This window comes from Salvelinus fontinalis, chromosome 1 (assembly GCF_029448725.1).
Source record: "Salvelinus fontinalis isolate EN_2023a chromosome 1, ASM2944872v1, whole genome shotgun sequence".
In the NCBI taxonomy this organism is placed as follows: Eukaryota; Metazoa; Chordata; class Actinopteri; order Salmoniformes; family Salmonidae; genus Salvelinus; species Salvelinus fontinalis.
Window position 1 is genome coordinate 91,725,061 of NC_074665.1, and position 16,779 is coordinate 91,741,839.

General features: G+C 42.9%; 1 protein-coding gene across 1 annotated transcript; it reads left to right on the forward strand.

Annotated features, from left to right (window-relative positions):
* Positions 1 to 4,416: 4,416 nt before the first annotated feature.
* Positions 4,417 to 15,504, forward strand: LOC129863664 (peripheral myelin protein 22-like). The gene is made up of 5 exons (XM_055935797.1): positions 4,417 to 4,547; positions 5,497 to 5,588; positions 5,739 to 5,832; positions 11,690 to 11,830; positions 13,742 to 15,504. Exons 2-5 carry the CDS (start codon positions 5,511 to 5,513, stop codon positions 13,900 to 13,902), a joined length of 474 nt encoding a protein of 157 aa, XP_055791772.1. The 5' UTR covers positions 4,417 to 4,547; positions 5,497 to 5,510; the 3' UTR covers positions 13,903 to 15,504.
* Positions 15,505 to 16,779: the final 1,275 nt, after the last annotated feature.

Genomic DNA, 16,779 nt, shown 5'->3' on the forward strand with positions numbered 1-16,779 from the left:
CACTGTAAGTCTGGAACCTACTGCTTCACTGTCCACCAATAACCTACTGTAAGTCTGGAACCTACTGCTTCACTGTCCACCAATAACCTACTGTAAGTCTGGAACCTACTGCTTCACTGTCCACCAATAACCTACTGTAAGTCTGGAACCTACTGATTCACTGTCCACCAATAACCCACTGTAAGTCTGGAACCTACTGCCTCACTGTCCATCAATAACCCACTGTAAGTCTGGAACCTACTGCTTCACTGTCCACCAATAACCCAATGTAAGTCTGGAACATACTGCTTCACTGTCCATCAATAAGCCCTTGTAAGTCTGGAACCTACTGCTTCACTGTCCACCAATAACCTACTGTAAGTCTGGAACCTACTGCTTCACTGTCCACCAATAACCTACTGTAAGTCTGGAACCCACTGCTTCACGGTCCACCAATAACCTACTGTAAGTCTGGAACCTACTGCTTCACTGTCCACCAATAACCTACTGTAAGTCTGGAACCTACTGATTCACTGTCCACCAATAACCCACTGTAAGTCTGGAACCTACTGATTCACTGTCTACCAATAACCCACTGTAAGTCTGGAACCTACTGCTCCACTGTCCACCAATAACCCACTGTAAGTCTGGAACCTACTGCTTCACTGTCCACCAATAACCCACTGTAAGTCTGGAACCTACTGCTTCACTGTCCACCAATAACCCACTGTAAGTCTGGAACCTACTGCTTCACTGTCCACCAATAACCCACTGTAAGTCTGGAACCTACTGCTTCACTGTCCATCAATAACCCACTGTAAGTCTGGAACCTACTGCTTCACTGTCCATCAATAACCCACTGTAAGTCTGGAACCTACTGCTTCACTGTCCACCAATAACCCACTGTAAGTCTGGAACCTACTGCCTCACTGTCCATCAATAACCCACTGTAAGTCTGGAACCTACTGCTTCACTGTCCACCAATAACCCAATGTAAGTCTGGAACATACTGCTTCACTGTCCATCAATAAGCCCTTGTAAGTCTGGAACCTACTGCTTCACTGTCCACCAATAACCCACTGTAAGTCTGGAACCTACTGCTTCACTGTCCACCAATAACCCACTCTAAGTCTGGAACCTACTGCTTCACTGTCCACCAATAACCCACTCTAAGTCTGGAACCTACTGCTTCACTGTCCACCAATAACCTACTGTAAGTCTGGAACCTACTGCTTCACTGTCCACCAATAACCTACTGTAAGTCTGGAACCTACTGCTTCACTGTCCACCAATAACCCACTGTAAGTCTGGAACCTACTGCTTCACTGTCCACCAATAACCCACTGTAAGTCTGGAACCTACTGCTTCACTGTCCACCAATAACCCACTGTAAGTCTGGAACCTACTGCTTCACTGTCCACCAATAACCCACTGTAAGTCTGGAACCTACTGCTTCACTGTCCATCAATAACCCACTGTAAGTCTGGAACCTACTGCTTCACTGTCCATCAATAACCCACTGTAAGTCTGGAACCTACTGCTTCACTGTCCACCAATAACCCACTGTAAGTCTGGAACCTACTGCCTCACTGTCCATCAATAACCCACTGTAAGTCTGGAACCTACTGCTTCACTGTCCACCAATAACCCAATGTAAGTCTGGAACATACTGCTTCACTGTCCATCAATAAGCCCTTGTAAGTCTGGAACCTACTGCTTCACTGTCCACCAATAACCCACTGTAAGTCTGGAACCTACTGCTTCACTGTCCACCAATAACCCACTGTAAGTCTGGAACCTACTGCTTCACTGTCCACCAATAACCCACTCTAAGTCTGGAACCTACTGCTTCACTGTCCACCAATAACCCACTGTAAGTCTGGAACCTACTGCTTCACTGTCCACCAATAACCTACTGTAAGTCTGGAACCTACTGCTTCACTGTCCACCAATAACCTACTGTAAGTCTGGAACCTACTGCTTCACTGTCCACCAATAACCTACTGTAAGTCTGGAACCTACTGCTTCACTGTCCACCAATAACCTACTGTAAGTCTGGAACCCACTGCTTCACTGTCCACCAATAACCTACTGTAAGTCTGGAACCTACTGATTCACTGTCCACCAATAACCCACTGTAAGTCTGGAACCTACTGATTCACTGTCCACCAAAAACCCACTGTAAGTCTGGAACCTACTGCTTCACTGTCCACCAATAACCCACTGTAAGTCTGGAACCTACTTATTCACTGTTCATCAATAATGCACTATTTGCCAGGGTGCATAGAAAGAAGTTCTGGCTTGTAGTCGCCCAACGCCCTATTAAGAAACTTTGTTGGTGTTTCCTTTATTTTGGCAGTTACCTGTAGATCAATCACTGTGAGCTAGTTTCTGACAGAGATGCAATGCTGGACTCTGATCAGATCCTGACCTGTTAACTGTCTCCCAGCTGGGTTGGCTCTGGGCCTCTGGTAAACAGATGGGGTAATGTAACACTCCCAAGCGGTTGGCACGTCCACCCACCCACACACTAACTCTTGTCAGTCTTTTATAAACATTAGCATATATGGGGCTAGGAGGGTGCGCTAAGCAGCTTTTCATTACAGGCAGTAGTGAGCTACTCTATTATCCTGGTCCCAGATCTGTGCGCTGTTTGGAAAGGCATTGATATGGATATGCTGAATAAACTGATCTGGGACCAGAATACCACTCATTGGCTCCTCTGGGGCAGTATGATGTCTCCATATCACTGTGTGTGTGTGTGTGTGTGTGTGTGTGTGTGTGTGTGTGTGTGTGTGTGTGTGTGTGTGTGTGTGTGTGTGTGTGTGTGTGTGTGTGTGTGTGTGTGTGTGTGTGTGTGTGTGTGTGTGTCTGTAGAGCTGCTCTACTAACCTACTGAGTGTGTATTACGTGTCTGTCTGTCACATGCTATGTGTTTGACGTCTACCCAACACACACTCTGTATTCAGGGCTAAAACACTGTGCTGGTGTCTTCTTCCTTATAGGCCTAATGACTGACCATTAAGTGCTGAAGTGTGTATATTTTATGAGTCTAATCTGGACCACAAAGACCCTTACACGGTAGAATTTCTCGAATATGTATTTCACATGACTGCAGAATTCAGCCTGTCACTAAGGATGAACGAGCATCCAGTAGGTCTTAGTGCTGTCGTGTGCTACTGGTTGTTTTAGAGAGAGATTTTGGACCGGTTTCTACTCCTGCTGAATGGAGAATCTCCTCCTGAATGGAGAATCTCCAGTCCAGGTAATTGAGTGTAATCTGTGTACAGGAATAAGGCTGCTAAAATGTTGTTTTGACTGCCCACTGCTCTTCACGCCAAAAAGAGGCTCTCTGAATGTTGCTCATTGCAACACCCATTACTTTCTTACCCTGTTATCTGTATCTGCACCTGTGAACATCCCTGTACACAGAGGAGTAGAATCCATGCCTACGGAGGTTAGAACACACTCCCTGCTCCAAGCTGAATGATTCATGTCAAACAGAGGATAACCCCTGATCCTGGCTGTATCTCAAATGGCACCCTAATTCCTACATCGTGCACCCCTTTTGACCAGAGCCCTACGGGCTCCCAGCTGAATGAGTCATGTCAAACAGAAGATAGGGGAGGGATAGCCCCAGATCCTATCTCTCCTCTCCGGCAGGCCTACATCCCACAGGCACTGCGCTACGGCTGGGTCATCCCCACTTCGCCACACTTTCACACATGCTGTGTGATGGGGTGAGTCAATCACAGAGCGGACCACACTGTGGGCTAGAAGCAAGAGAGAGGCTTGTTCCCATTCTGGGAACCAGCATTGTTTGTGTGCCTCATTTCCCAGTATTTAATCACTTTGGAGCACTTCCAACATACCTCACTGTACTGTACAGTAAGCTACGTTACACCCACCCGACCTCTCTCAATTTCAACATGAGATAAATGATGAGGTGTATTAAAGCTGTAATAAAGTTCAAAGGCCAAAAATAACTATTTGCCATTAAAAATATATATCTTTGTAGCTCATCAGTGTTAACATTTGGATTTGATTTAAGCCTATTCAATATATCACATATCAATATTGACTGGAGTCATCAATTTAATTATGTGTGTGAACTATATACATTTAAATAATAGTTCCATAACATTTAGGGAAAATTATTCTAAGGAATTCCATCCAGAGAGATATTAATACATTATCCTCGACGACAAAGGTCGTTATGTGTTCATGGTATCCATGTAAGCAAGCAAAAAATGTGTTCTGAAATAACTTCCAAGCACAGTGAGTGAGTAACTTCCAGACTGCTTTCCTGCTGTGTAGTTACGTACTTGACTTTCAAATGATGTATCGGAAATCCTATCACAGAGGGGCACGCCCTGACGTAGCGACGCACGGCTGGGCGTTATTCTTCCATAATGAGATACTTTATAACTGCAGCGCTGCCCTTCACATCAATCTAGTCAGAAGAAATTGGAACAGTTAGTTGTTGGACTCGGGGAAACTTGCTTTGCGCGCTTTTCGTCGGAAAACCATTTTTTTGTGGAATTATAGTCACTCTGCAGTCGCACTAAGTAAGTTGTCTGTGCTTCCAACTGTGGTGAACTTTTTCGGTAGATTAAATAATCACATGCGAATGGAATTTAAGGCACGAATTCAAGAACTCCAAAACGAAGCGGACTTTCCTCATTACAATTTAAGTTACTGAGTTCTTCTCGCACGCGAGGCAGGCAGGGGAACGACTTGGTTTATTTTCCTAGTAGCTATAAGATCCATAAAAACATGTTTGACGGATGGAGCTGTTAATTTTACATATCGACTATAAGCGTGTCGACATACAATAGCCTTTTCTGGTCTATTATTTGTACAATTTTTGCTAGATGGAGTCGAATTGTTTATTTATAATTCATGCGCACCTATTGAGAATACACATGCAACATATACACACCTACTGGCATAAATCATTTAGAAAATAGCCTACACACGTGCTGTTGATAATGTCCACTTATCTCTGGTTTAGTGGAACATGTTTTAGTTCCAACTGGATCTGCAGTGCTGTGTGAAAGGTGGCCTGTTCTAACCTAGATTGATTTGTTTATCATGTTACATGGAGGAAACAACAAGCACCTGCCTTTTATTATTTTCCTCATAAAGGAAAGCAGGGGAACTTACTGTGGGTGTGATTAATGCCATGCTACACTAAACATATTGTAGGTATATACTTCATTTCTAGTGTAGTGGACATGCATAAGTGACTATTACATTTTAAACGTTAACAGAATGTTCAGCTGAACTTTACTTCATGTGTATTGCAAGTTGAATATCAGTTGGACATAAACACTTTCTCCTTTTAGAACTCCTCTCTCCAATAGACATTCCACTGTGCAGATCAGGTTTCAGAGAAGGCGCTGTTCTGTGTTGAAAGCAGGGTATTGCAAATCCTGCAGTGACACACCCATGTCCCAGTCCCACAGAACTGGAGAGAGACCTTCAGAAACTGACTGCGCCTCTTTTGTCATTTAGCTCCTTCTGACAAGATGCTGGTCCTACTACTGGGAATCGTCATCCTGCACATTGCATCCCTAGTCCTCCTATTTGTGTCAACAATTGTCAATGTAAGTAAAGCTCATTATCAATAATTGGTTCTCATTTATGAAAATTAAGCAAAAGTTTTAAAGTGTTGACATCTCTGCTCTGTGTAGGGGTTTTCTATCAGGCTGCAGTGTTCTCTTGTTAATAGCAGCTCTGTGTTATTTATCCTCTAGGCCTGGACGACAGGGTCTACTAGCAGCTCAGACCTCTGGAATAATTGCTCTACAACCAATGGAGGATACCACTGTGAACCGGCCAACACTGGAGGTAAAATACAGTAAAGACTTGACTGTACATCTGCTGCAGTGGCTAGGTTTTTTTCTGAAAGTCATCTCTCATTCTGCATGATGCTGATGATGCCTCCTATTGTCCAATAGCGAACTTATTTTGAAGGATATACTGTAGATATCTATTTGTATATCCTATAAATTGGGTATTCTGAATATTAGTGCATTTGATACCAAACTGGTTGAGATTTTCTTGTGTCTTGTGAATAAGTTAAGCACTGTTGGTTGACTAAGATCATAGACAGTAAAATGTGGGAAGACTTGAAGTGTGATTAACGATAACTGGCTTAGGCCCTGAAAGCCCACTCACACTCCTGTTAAACATGCCCCTAATGGGAATCAGGCTCCAATGAGACCCTACTGCCATCTAGGGGTGAGAATGTGAAACTATGTATGAATAGTCATGGTGTGATGTCCATATTCAGTCATGTATGGGTCTTTTTTTTAGGGTATTTTAAAGTGTTAGATCTGAGCAGGATTTTGTGTGTGCAGCAGACAGGGAGGCCTTGGACCACCCCATACAGAACACAGTGTGCTGACAGCTCTGGTCACACCCATGTATCAGATCCTGTATACAGCGAGATCATTAACAAAACCAGAGACCTAGCAGCTGTGTGTTTTATGTCTGAGACAGATTCAGACCAGAGTCAACAGGGGTTAGAGGGAAACACTGCAACAAGAAACAATACCATATTAAATTAGAAATGATGATATGGATATGCAGTAGAATATCTTACAATTAGCAGAGACATCAATCACATTCATTTATAAAGCCCTTCTTACGTCAGCTGATATCACAAAGTGCTGTATAGAAACCCAGTCTTAAACCTCAAACAGCAAGCAATGCAGGTGTAGAAGCACGGTGGCTAGGAAAAAATCCCTAGAAAGGCCAGAACCTAGAAAGAAACCTAGAGAGGACCCAGGCTATGAGGGGTGGCCAGTCCTTTTCTGGCTGTGCCGGGTGGAGATTATAACAGAACATGACCAAGATGTTCATAGATCAAATGATAATAATCACAGTGGTTGTAGAGGGTGCAACAGGTCAGCACCTCGGGAGTAAATGTCCGTTGGCTTTTCATAGCCGATCATTGAGAATCTCTACCGCTCTTGCTGTATCTAGAGATTTGAAAACAGCAGGTCTGGGACAAGGTAGCACGTCCGGTGAACAGGTCATGGTTCCACAACCGCTGGCAGAACCGTTTAAGCTAGAGCAGCAGCACGACCAGGTGGACTGGAGACAGGAAGGAGTCATCATGCCAGGTAGTCTTGAGGCATGGTCCTCGGGCTCAGGTCCTCTGAGAGAGAATTAGAGCGAGCATACTTAAATTCACACAGGACACCGGATAAGATTGTAGATAAACTCCAGATATAACAGACTGACCCTAGCCCCCCAGACACACAAACTATTGCAGCATAAATACTGGAGGCTGAGACGGGAGGGGTTGGGAGACACTGTGGCCCTGTCCGACGATACCCCAGGACAGGGCCAAACAGGCAGGATATAACCCCACCCTCTTTGCCAAAGCACAGCCCCCACACCACTAGAGGGATTTCTTCAACCACAAATGTACTATCCTGAGACGAGGCTGAGTATAGCTCACGAAGATCTCGCCCACGACACGAACCCTAGGGGGGGCGCCAACCCGGACAGGAAGATCACGTCAGTTACTCAACCCACTCAAGTGAAGTACTCCTCCTAGGGACTGCATGGAAGAGAATCAGTAAGCCAGTGACTCAGCCCCCTGTAATAGGGTTAGAGGCAGAGAATCGCAGTGGAGAGAGGGGAACCGGCCAGGCAGAGGCAGCAAGGGCGGTTCGTTGCTCCAGTGCCTTTCTGTTCACCTTCACACTCCTGGGCCAGACTACACTCAATCATAGGACCTACTGAAGAGATGAGTCTTCAATAAAGACCCATGTAATGCTTTGTAGGTTAGCAGTAAAACATTGAAATCAGCTCTAGCCTTAACAGGAAGCCAGTGTAGAGAGGCTAGCACTCGAGTAATATGATCACATTGTTTGATTCTAGTCAAGATTCTAGCAGCCGTGTTTAGCACTAACTGAAGTTTATTTTGTGCTTTATCTGGGTAGCCGGAAAGTAAAGCATTGCAGTAGTCTAACCTAGAAGTGACAAAAGCATGGCTACATGTTTGGACAGAAAGTTTCTGATTTTTGCAATGTTACGTAGATGGGGGGAAAAAAATTCCTTAAGAAACAGTCTTGATATGTTCGTCAAAAGAGAGATCAGGGTCCAGAGTAACACAGAGGTCCTTCAGTTTTATTTGAGTTGACTCTACAACCATCAAGATTAATTGTCAGGTTCAACAGAAGATCTCTTTGTTTCTTGGGAACTAGAACTAGAATCTTTAATTTGTCCGAGTTTAAAAGTAGCCATCCACTTCCTTATGTCTGAAACACAAGCTTCCAGGGAGGGCAATTTTGGCGCTTCACCATGTTTCATCAAAATGTACAGCTGTGTGTCGTCCGCATAGCAGTGAAAGTTAACATTATGTTTCCGATTGACATCACCAAGAGGTAAAATATATAGTGAAAACAATAGTGGTCCTAAAACGGAGCCTTGACAAACACCGAAATTTACAGTGGATTTGTCAGAGGACAAACCATCTACAGTGACAAACTGATATCTTTCTGACAGATAAGATCGAAAACCAGGCCAGAACTTGTCCATGTAGACCAATTTGGGTTTCCAATCTCTCCAAAAGAATGTGGTGATCAACGGTATCAAAAGCAGCACTAAGTTCTAGGAGCACAAGGACAGATGCAGAGCCTCTGTCTGACGCTATTAAAACATGGTTCTAGAGGCAATGTAGTACTATAGAACTTGTGTTCAATAGTTTAATGTATTGCCTTTGAGATCCATTACTACTGTAGTCTCAAGCCCAACAGGCTGTAGATAGCTGCCTGGTGATGTCTAAAATGAGCGGGTCGGTTCCCAGTGTGTTTTGTTAGTGAGACAGGCAGCGGATTCTCTCTCTCTCATGTGTTCTGTGAGGAGGTAGAGGTCGAGGGGAAGATGGTGGAGTCTACTCACGTGCACTTGGCCCGACCCAGCCAATCAGTCATGTTCAAAGGCTACTACAATGCTTTGCTGATCAATCAGTACAACTGGTATGACTTGGTGAGCTAAACGTGAGGGTGGGATGAAGGCACCACTAATGGTCACGCACACTGGATGGCCTTTTTTATTTTTAATCTTGCTATTAGGAGTTAAGTTATGTAGTTATGCATAGTTTATATTCCATGTGGGGATTGGTTTATGTTTTGCCCATGCTGTTTGCACTTGACCTGACTTTGCCCCTGAAATGAGAATCCAGTCCTTAGTTTGTATCACTAATTACAGTTAAGAAATGTCCACATCAACTTCTTACTGTATGTTGGTTATTACATGTAATGGACAGACACCAGCTGGTCTGAACACTACTGTAGCTTCAAGCTGGCACTTCAATCTGTAAGCTGAAGCGTGATATTAACATAACATGCATAGCAGATATGGCTTTGTGCATCAGGATAGTCAGGACTCAACAAACTAAGAACAATTCTTCATTTTTCTCTTGACTATTCTGTGAAAAATGTCTGTATTTTGTATAAATTATATAGTACAGTATAACATTTTGTTATATGGGCACACCTTTTGGAGTGTAGACTTGAAATAACCGTAGACAAAAGCACAACGGGGACTCTTATTTTGGTAGATATTGTGGGCCCAGAGGACCACACCTCACACCAGGAAATGCCCCATGTCACAGCCTTCTGTTTACGAGACAGGAAGAGTTGACAGGAAGAGTTGAAGGAAGAGAACATGTCTGTTTATCAACCGTATAGGATATATTTATATGAACCCTGATGTAAAACACTTTGTTGTTCGGCACTTTATAATGCAACATGTTATCATGTTTAGGCCTATAAATTGTGTCATATACATTAATGTATCGTTAGTCTTACTATGAGTTGATTTGGTTTTATGTAAAGCTTTCATGCATATAAATAGCTTTTGTTTTATTGCTGTACAGTGGATTGGTTTGATAGTATTGTTGGCTATTTCCTCTCTGCTCTGGGGTGACAGACTCTTTGATAATGTCATTGAATCCATCAAACCCTGTTGGCTCCCCAATCCTCTCATGACAACAGGTATTTGTTTCCTGGAAAGCTTCAGGAGGATCATGGGAGATGTATAAACAATCTACAAATAGATGTCAACCGAACAAACAGTTAAAAATTAGTCCAGTCCACAGCAGACACTTTACTATGTCTGAGCCACAATCAATCATTCAAGTTTCTTAACCAATTAGTGATGCTAAAGCAGCCTGAGCAGGGTCTCAAAAACCACTCTGTGTGATGAATTAAATACTGGTTAAAAACAAGCATGCACAGTAAGTTTGGTACCTGAGAGATTACTGAGACATGGAGGATGCATTGTGTATACTGGAACCTTATCTTCCTACTTGACTATGGTCCAGTGTCCTTAGTATCCAATGGGGGCATGCAGGTCTGTATTTGTATTTATTAAGGATCCCCATTATTTCCTGCCAAGGCAGCAGCTACTGTTCCTCGGGTCTCAAAAAATGAAGGCAGTTATGTAATGTTTTTTTATAATACATTCTCAACAGATTTCACAACTCATTAAGTGTGTGCCCTCAGGCCCCTACTCTACTACCGCATATCTACATCACAAAATCCATGTGAACATGTATATGTGTCTGTGCCTTCATTTGTGTTGCTTCACAGTCCCTGCTGTTCCATAAGGTGTATTTGTTTAAATGTTTGAAATCTAATTTTGCTACTTCCATGTGTCACTTGATGTAGAATAGATTTCCACGTAGTCCAATAATACATTTCTGTTTGGCTCTGTAGAGATGAATCCTTTGATAGAGCTCCAGCAGAAAACATGTTGTGGCATGGGTAGTGACAGCAGCAGACACAGCTAAACATGAAGTGAAAGGGAGAGAGATGTGAGAAATGGCTTGGGAGCGCTAGATTGAGAGATGCCTTTGGAAACCTGAGAGTGGATGCAGGCTGCATGCATGACCCTCTGACAAGACATAGAGCTGCGTGGAAGTCCAGGCATTCCAGACGTAGATAGTGCTGTGGTTGTAGCGCTAACAGAGTGGTGGGGGATATATCTGTCAGTGGCATGTATTCATGGATGCCAAGGGAAGCCTGGCTTCCAGAAAAAAACATACAAAATTATTTATCTTTCGTCTCTTTTATAAATATCCTTCAAATCGCAAGAGACAATCTCACCGGAGAAAGCATCCAAGTGAACGAAACAGCGCCCTCCTATCTGTCTGTGTAGCCCATCTATCTGATGCTGTCTGCTCAACAAGAGCGACGTTGTTGCCGCCCATAGCATTGAATGCAAGAGAAGCCAAATCGGCATTGAGCTCAGCTGTGAATGGTCCTGGCGTACCAGTGTCAAGGGAAGCCACTGTGGATTTGGCTTCACACCAATCGCATCCCTTTAGAATCCAAACGTCATTGACAAAACAAAAAAAAATCTCTGTACTGGCCAATGATTATAACAGCAATTCTGATCCAATCGTAACCGGTTTGCCAAAACTATTGTTTGTTAACAAGAAATGTGTGGTATGGTTGAAAAATGAGTTTTAATGACTCCAACATAAGTGTATAAACTTCTGACTTCAACTGTATATACTGCATAGCCATGTATAGTCCATGTATCCTGTGTGGTCCTCTAGCTCTGCGTTTCATTATGCATAAGAACAGCCCTTAGCCGTGATGTGTTGGACATGCACACCTCCCCCTCGGGCCTTATTGCTTAAGTATAATTGACTGACAATCTCCCTCTCTCTTCCCTGCAGTGTGGATCCAGGCAGTGCAGGCCCTGATGATCCTGTCCATCATCTTCAGCTTCATCTCTCTCTTCCTGTTCTTCTGTCAGCTCTTCACCCTTCAAAAGGGAGGCCGCTTCTTCCTCACTGGAGTCTTTCAGATCCTCGCCAGTAAGTTCACATTCAGGAAAACTCACCTGAAACAGACCTATTCAGAAGTTTACGCTGTATAAAGGGTCATAAAGCGTTTTGTTGTATTCAAGCAGTACACCAGCAGTTCACTAAACAACCAGACTATTCACCCGCTGCACCTGAGTGGACTTTCACAGAAAGTGTTGCAATTAACAGCTTCTGCGTTGTCTGTCTGTCATATTGTCTGTGTCAGTTGAATAGGGTCTATTGTATTCTGCCTCCTCTTCTGGTCTATTGTGTTCACCATTGGCAGCTCTTTCTAACCTCCCAGGTTGGCACTGTAGACCATGCCCTTCTTTGGTCACTGTGTTAACAAACCTCCAAACGAGCTTCAACGCCATACAACACTCTTCCGTGGCCTCCAACTGCTCTTAAATGCTAGTAAAACAAAATGCATGCTTTTCAACCGCTCGCTGCCCGCCCGTCTAGCATCACTACTCTGGACGCTTCTGACTTAGAATATGTGGACAACTACAAATACCTAGGTGTTTGGCTAGACTGTAAACTCTCCTTCCAGACTCACATTAAGCATCTCCAATCCAAAATGAAATCTAGTATCGGTTTCCTATTTTGCAACAAAGCCTTCACTCATGCTGTCAAACATACCCTCGTAAAACTGACTATCCTACCGATCCTTGACTTTGGCGACGTCATCTACAAAATGGCCTCCAACACCATACTCAGCAAACTGGATGTAGTCTACCGCAGTGCCATCCGTTTTGTCACCAAAGCCCAATATAGTACCCACCACTGCGACCTGTATGCTCTCGTTGGCTGGTCCTCGCTACATATTCGTCGCCAAACCCACTGGCTCCAGGTCATTTATAAGTCTTTGCTAGGTAAAGCTCTGCCTTATCTCAGCTCACTGGTCAACATAGCAACACCCAACCCTGGCACGCTCTCCAGCAGGTATATTTCACTGGTCATCCCCAATGCCAACACCTTCTTTGGCCGCCTTTCCTTCCAGTTCTCTGCTGCCAATGACTGGAACGAATTACAAAAATCACTGAAGTTGGAGACTTCTCTCCCTCACTAACTTTAAGCATCAGCTATCAGAGCAGCTTACCGATCGCTGCTGTACACAGCCCATCTGTAAATAGCCCATCCAATCAACTACCTACCTCATCCCCATATTTGTTTTTTCTGCTCTTTTTCTCACACCAGTATTTCTACTTGCGCATCCTCATCTGTACATATCACTCCAGTGTAAATTGCTAAATTGTAAATTTCATCGCCACTATTGGCCTATTTATTGCCTTACCCCCTTACTTCATTTGCACACACTGTATACATTTTTCTATTGTTATTGACTGTACGTTTCTTTATCCCATGTGTAACTCTGTTTTTGTCGCACTGCTTTGCTCTATCTTGGCCAGGTCGCAGTTGTAAATGAGAACTTGTTCTCAACTAGCCTACATGAAGGTGAAATAAAAATTAAATGCCAGTGGCCACAGAGACACTCACACAAGCGGAAATGTCAAGACTGGAAACGTAGTGGGTGAACAACAAACAACTTCACATCAAAACAGAGGCCGTGTCATGCCAGTTTACAGTGGGCAGGGCTGGGTTCTCTTGTAACTTGGAAGCAGGCCAGGGCTCTAGATGAGGAAGTGAGGAATCTAACAGGCATGTTTGTAGTTCAATAGGAACCATGACAGTGTGACGCAACAATTGGCTGGGGGAATCCATTTGGGAAGCATGGACCCTACTCACCCCACCTCTCCTCTACTGCTGCCCAACATGGTTCATTCTAGGACAACTTCCATGAAGCATTGCAGATTGTGATGATGGTGTGACACACAATAATTTGATCTTAAGAATTCGACCCCCTCCCCTTCATCGCCTCTACGTTCTCATATTCTCTCCTCCTCATATTTTCCTCTCCTCTAGGTCTGTTTGTGATGAGTGGAGCAGTGATCTATACGGTGATGAGTCCTAAGTGGGTGCCTGATTCAGAGGCCTTTGGCTGGGCCTACATCATGGCTTGGGTGGCCTTCCCTCTGGCCCTGATCAGCGGACTCATCTATGTCATCTTGAGAAAACGGGAATAAGACCCTTGTCCCCTAACCTCCACCCTGCTCTCAGCATTAACAATTCCCCCCCCCCCCCCCCCCAGGAGCATAAGGTCAGAAGCTTGAGGACTGGTTTATCTGACTGGGTCCACAGCCGTCTTCACCCAGGTCTGCATCGTACTGAGAGGTAACACATGATGAAACAATACTGTCAGAATTTGAAGCTGTATATAGTATCTATGGTTTAAAGTCTATTTATAACACTTTTTACATATGTGTACATAGTATTGTTGTGTTGCTCCGTCAGATTCAGACAAGCTTTGTTTTAGCTGATAAATATGTTTGTAATGATGAAATAATTAGACACTGTGTTACTGTAAACCACCAAAAAATGAATACAAGTTTTTGAACAGTTTTCACCAAGTGCATGTATAAAATAGAGAGCTAGAAGGATTTTGTGTAACTGAGCTTGCTTTACAAAAGCTAAGTGGTAACATCCAAATAATGGCTTAGATGTTTTTCAACTATTTTTATTTAGTTTTTTATTTTCAAAAAAGATGGTGCTATGTATTTACCATTCCTATTACTGATAGCCATTTTCATTTACAGTCAAATGACTTGACTTATGAAGTAACTATAAACGTCAGGGTGAGAAGTAGACTTCAATGTAATGTCCATGTGCCTAACTGCTTCTGTTTTATAGAGAAATTATTTAGATTTGTTTTAAATAAAAGCTTTAGAAAAACAGTCAACTGTAATAGTTCAGCTAAAAGGAGCTTTGGAGTTAGGGTGACGGAGGACTCGTTTTTTGGTTGGAATGTCAGTATTAGAACGTCGTGCCATTTGAGATCCTCTGTTTTAGACAGAGTTCAAGGATGGAGAACGAGAGATAAATGACTGCATTGACTTAGATCTGTGTTGTTGTCTTCTCTCTCACTGTAAGGCCATGCCATGTTCATCTGTTTGTATTTATAGCATATGTACAACCTGTAAACACGCTAGATACCAACCTGCCTCTTGGACAGAGTACTGTAACAACTAGTAGGGCATTGCAGCCAGATCAAAATTGATTTAAGTTTTTAAATCTGATTACATTATATAGATATTTCAAAGAAGGTCAAGCAAGCTCTGAGGCAACGTACTCCAACCTGATCAAGGCAGAATAGAGGACATGAATTCTAGTATTAGCCTTGCCATGTGGGAGAAAATGTACAGAGGTCTGCAGTTGTGATACAAATGTTCTGTTTCACTTTTGAAGTTTGACAAGCTGCAGTTTCTGCCATACTGAAGTACATGACTTATGTTTTCTTTATCATGTTAATAACATGTCTATGACTATCTAGTATGTAGACTTAATAAAACAAACCAAATTGAAAACAGCTCCTACTTACGGGGGATTTCTATGCATTTCACTAATTTATTTAGTGTATCACAGCATAACACTAACCCCATTAGAGCTATAGTCAAGACCATTGATTAATGTTGAGCTGCATTTAACTATTTACAATGTTAATAGCTATGTTTAAATGGTCCAGTGTCTGCCTTGAAGAGTATGGTAAAAATGTACACTCTTTCATGCAATGTAATGTGGGATCTCTTGTATTTGGTTGGTGTGTTATTAAAGAGAATGCAAATTCTGAACTCTCGCTCTGTGGCCATAATATAATGATACCTGCACGAAGAGCTCGGTTCAGTTTTAGAAAAAATGTATGACAATGTAATGAGACGTTTAACATCATGCAGATTTCTCCCATCAAATAGCCTAACCTAAATGGCACTAGATCAAATATAAAAAATTGCGCTGTCACGTTAACAAACAAGACGGGTCAAAGTAAAATGGACAATCACGATTGTTGTCCAGGAGTTTTCACCCCATTTGTCATAATCAGTGGTTTCAAGTTTGTCAATTTTTGACAAGCTGATCATAGTGAAAAATAAAATACTTCTGCATTTCCCACCGCGTAAACACGTTGCACACTACAGACCCTTGTTCGATTCCAGGCTGTATCCCATACAATTGGCCCAGCGTCGTTAGGGTTTGGCCGGGGTAGGCTGTCATTGTAAATAACAATTTGTAATTAACTGACCTGCCTAGTAAAAATGTAATAATAATCAATTGTGGGCCGACATGGTAGGCTACAGCCCAGTAAGCACGAGCCAACATCTTTTTTTGGCCCTGGCCGGGCTTTATTTTTTTGGGGGGGGGGGGGGGGGGGGGTGGTGTTTTACAAATGGTAGGTTTACCACAGATGGGCATTCTTTAAATTAAATTTCAGACAACACTATACTCTACACCTCAGTAAGCATGTGACTGATCTTAAACAATTTAGGATGTTTCTTTGCCTTGGAGCCTTGTTCTTTTTGTTTTGTTGCTAAAAGTTTTTAAGATGTTTTGCATTGATAGAATAGTCAAATTTGTAAACTGCTGATTTTAAACATAATATTCAGTTTTGATTATCTAGCCCTCCAACTAGGGTTGTAAAATGTGTAGAAATCCCAGTTGAAGGATTTACTCATTATTCCCTCCTAAAGCAAGAAGTCTTCCAACCTAGATTTCTGGAAAATGTGGGAATTTTGGGAAAGTTACCAGGATTTTGCAACTATACCAACATCATACAGTATCACCATCAGTGACTCGCTCAATACGGAAGTGGTCAGATGATGCGGATGCTATGCTACAGGACTGTTTTACTAGCACAGACTGGAATATGTTCTGAGATTCATCCAATGGAATTGAGGAGTTTACCACCTCAGTCACCGGCTTCACCAATAAGTGCATTGACGATGTCGTTCCCACAGTGACTGTACATACATATCCCACAGCTACTTTCAGGTCTCCAGAGATGTTCATGTCTGGGCTCTGGCTGGGCAAATCAAGGACATTCAGAGACTTGTCTTGGCTGTGTGATTAGGGTT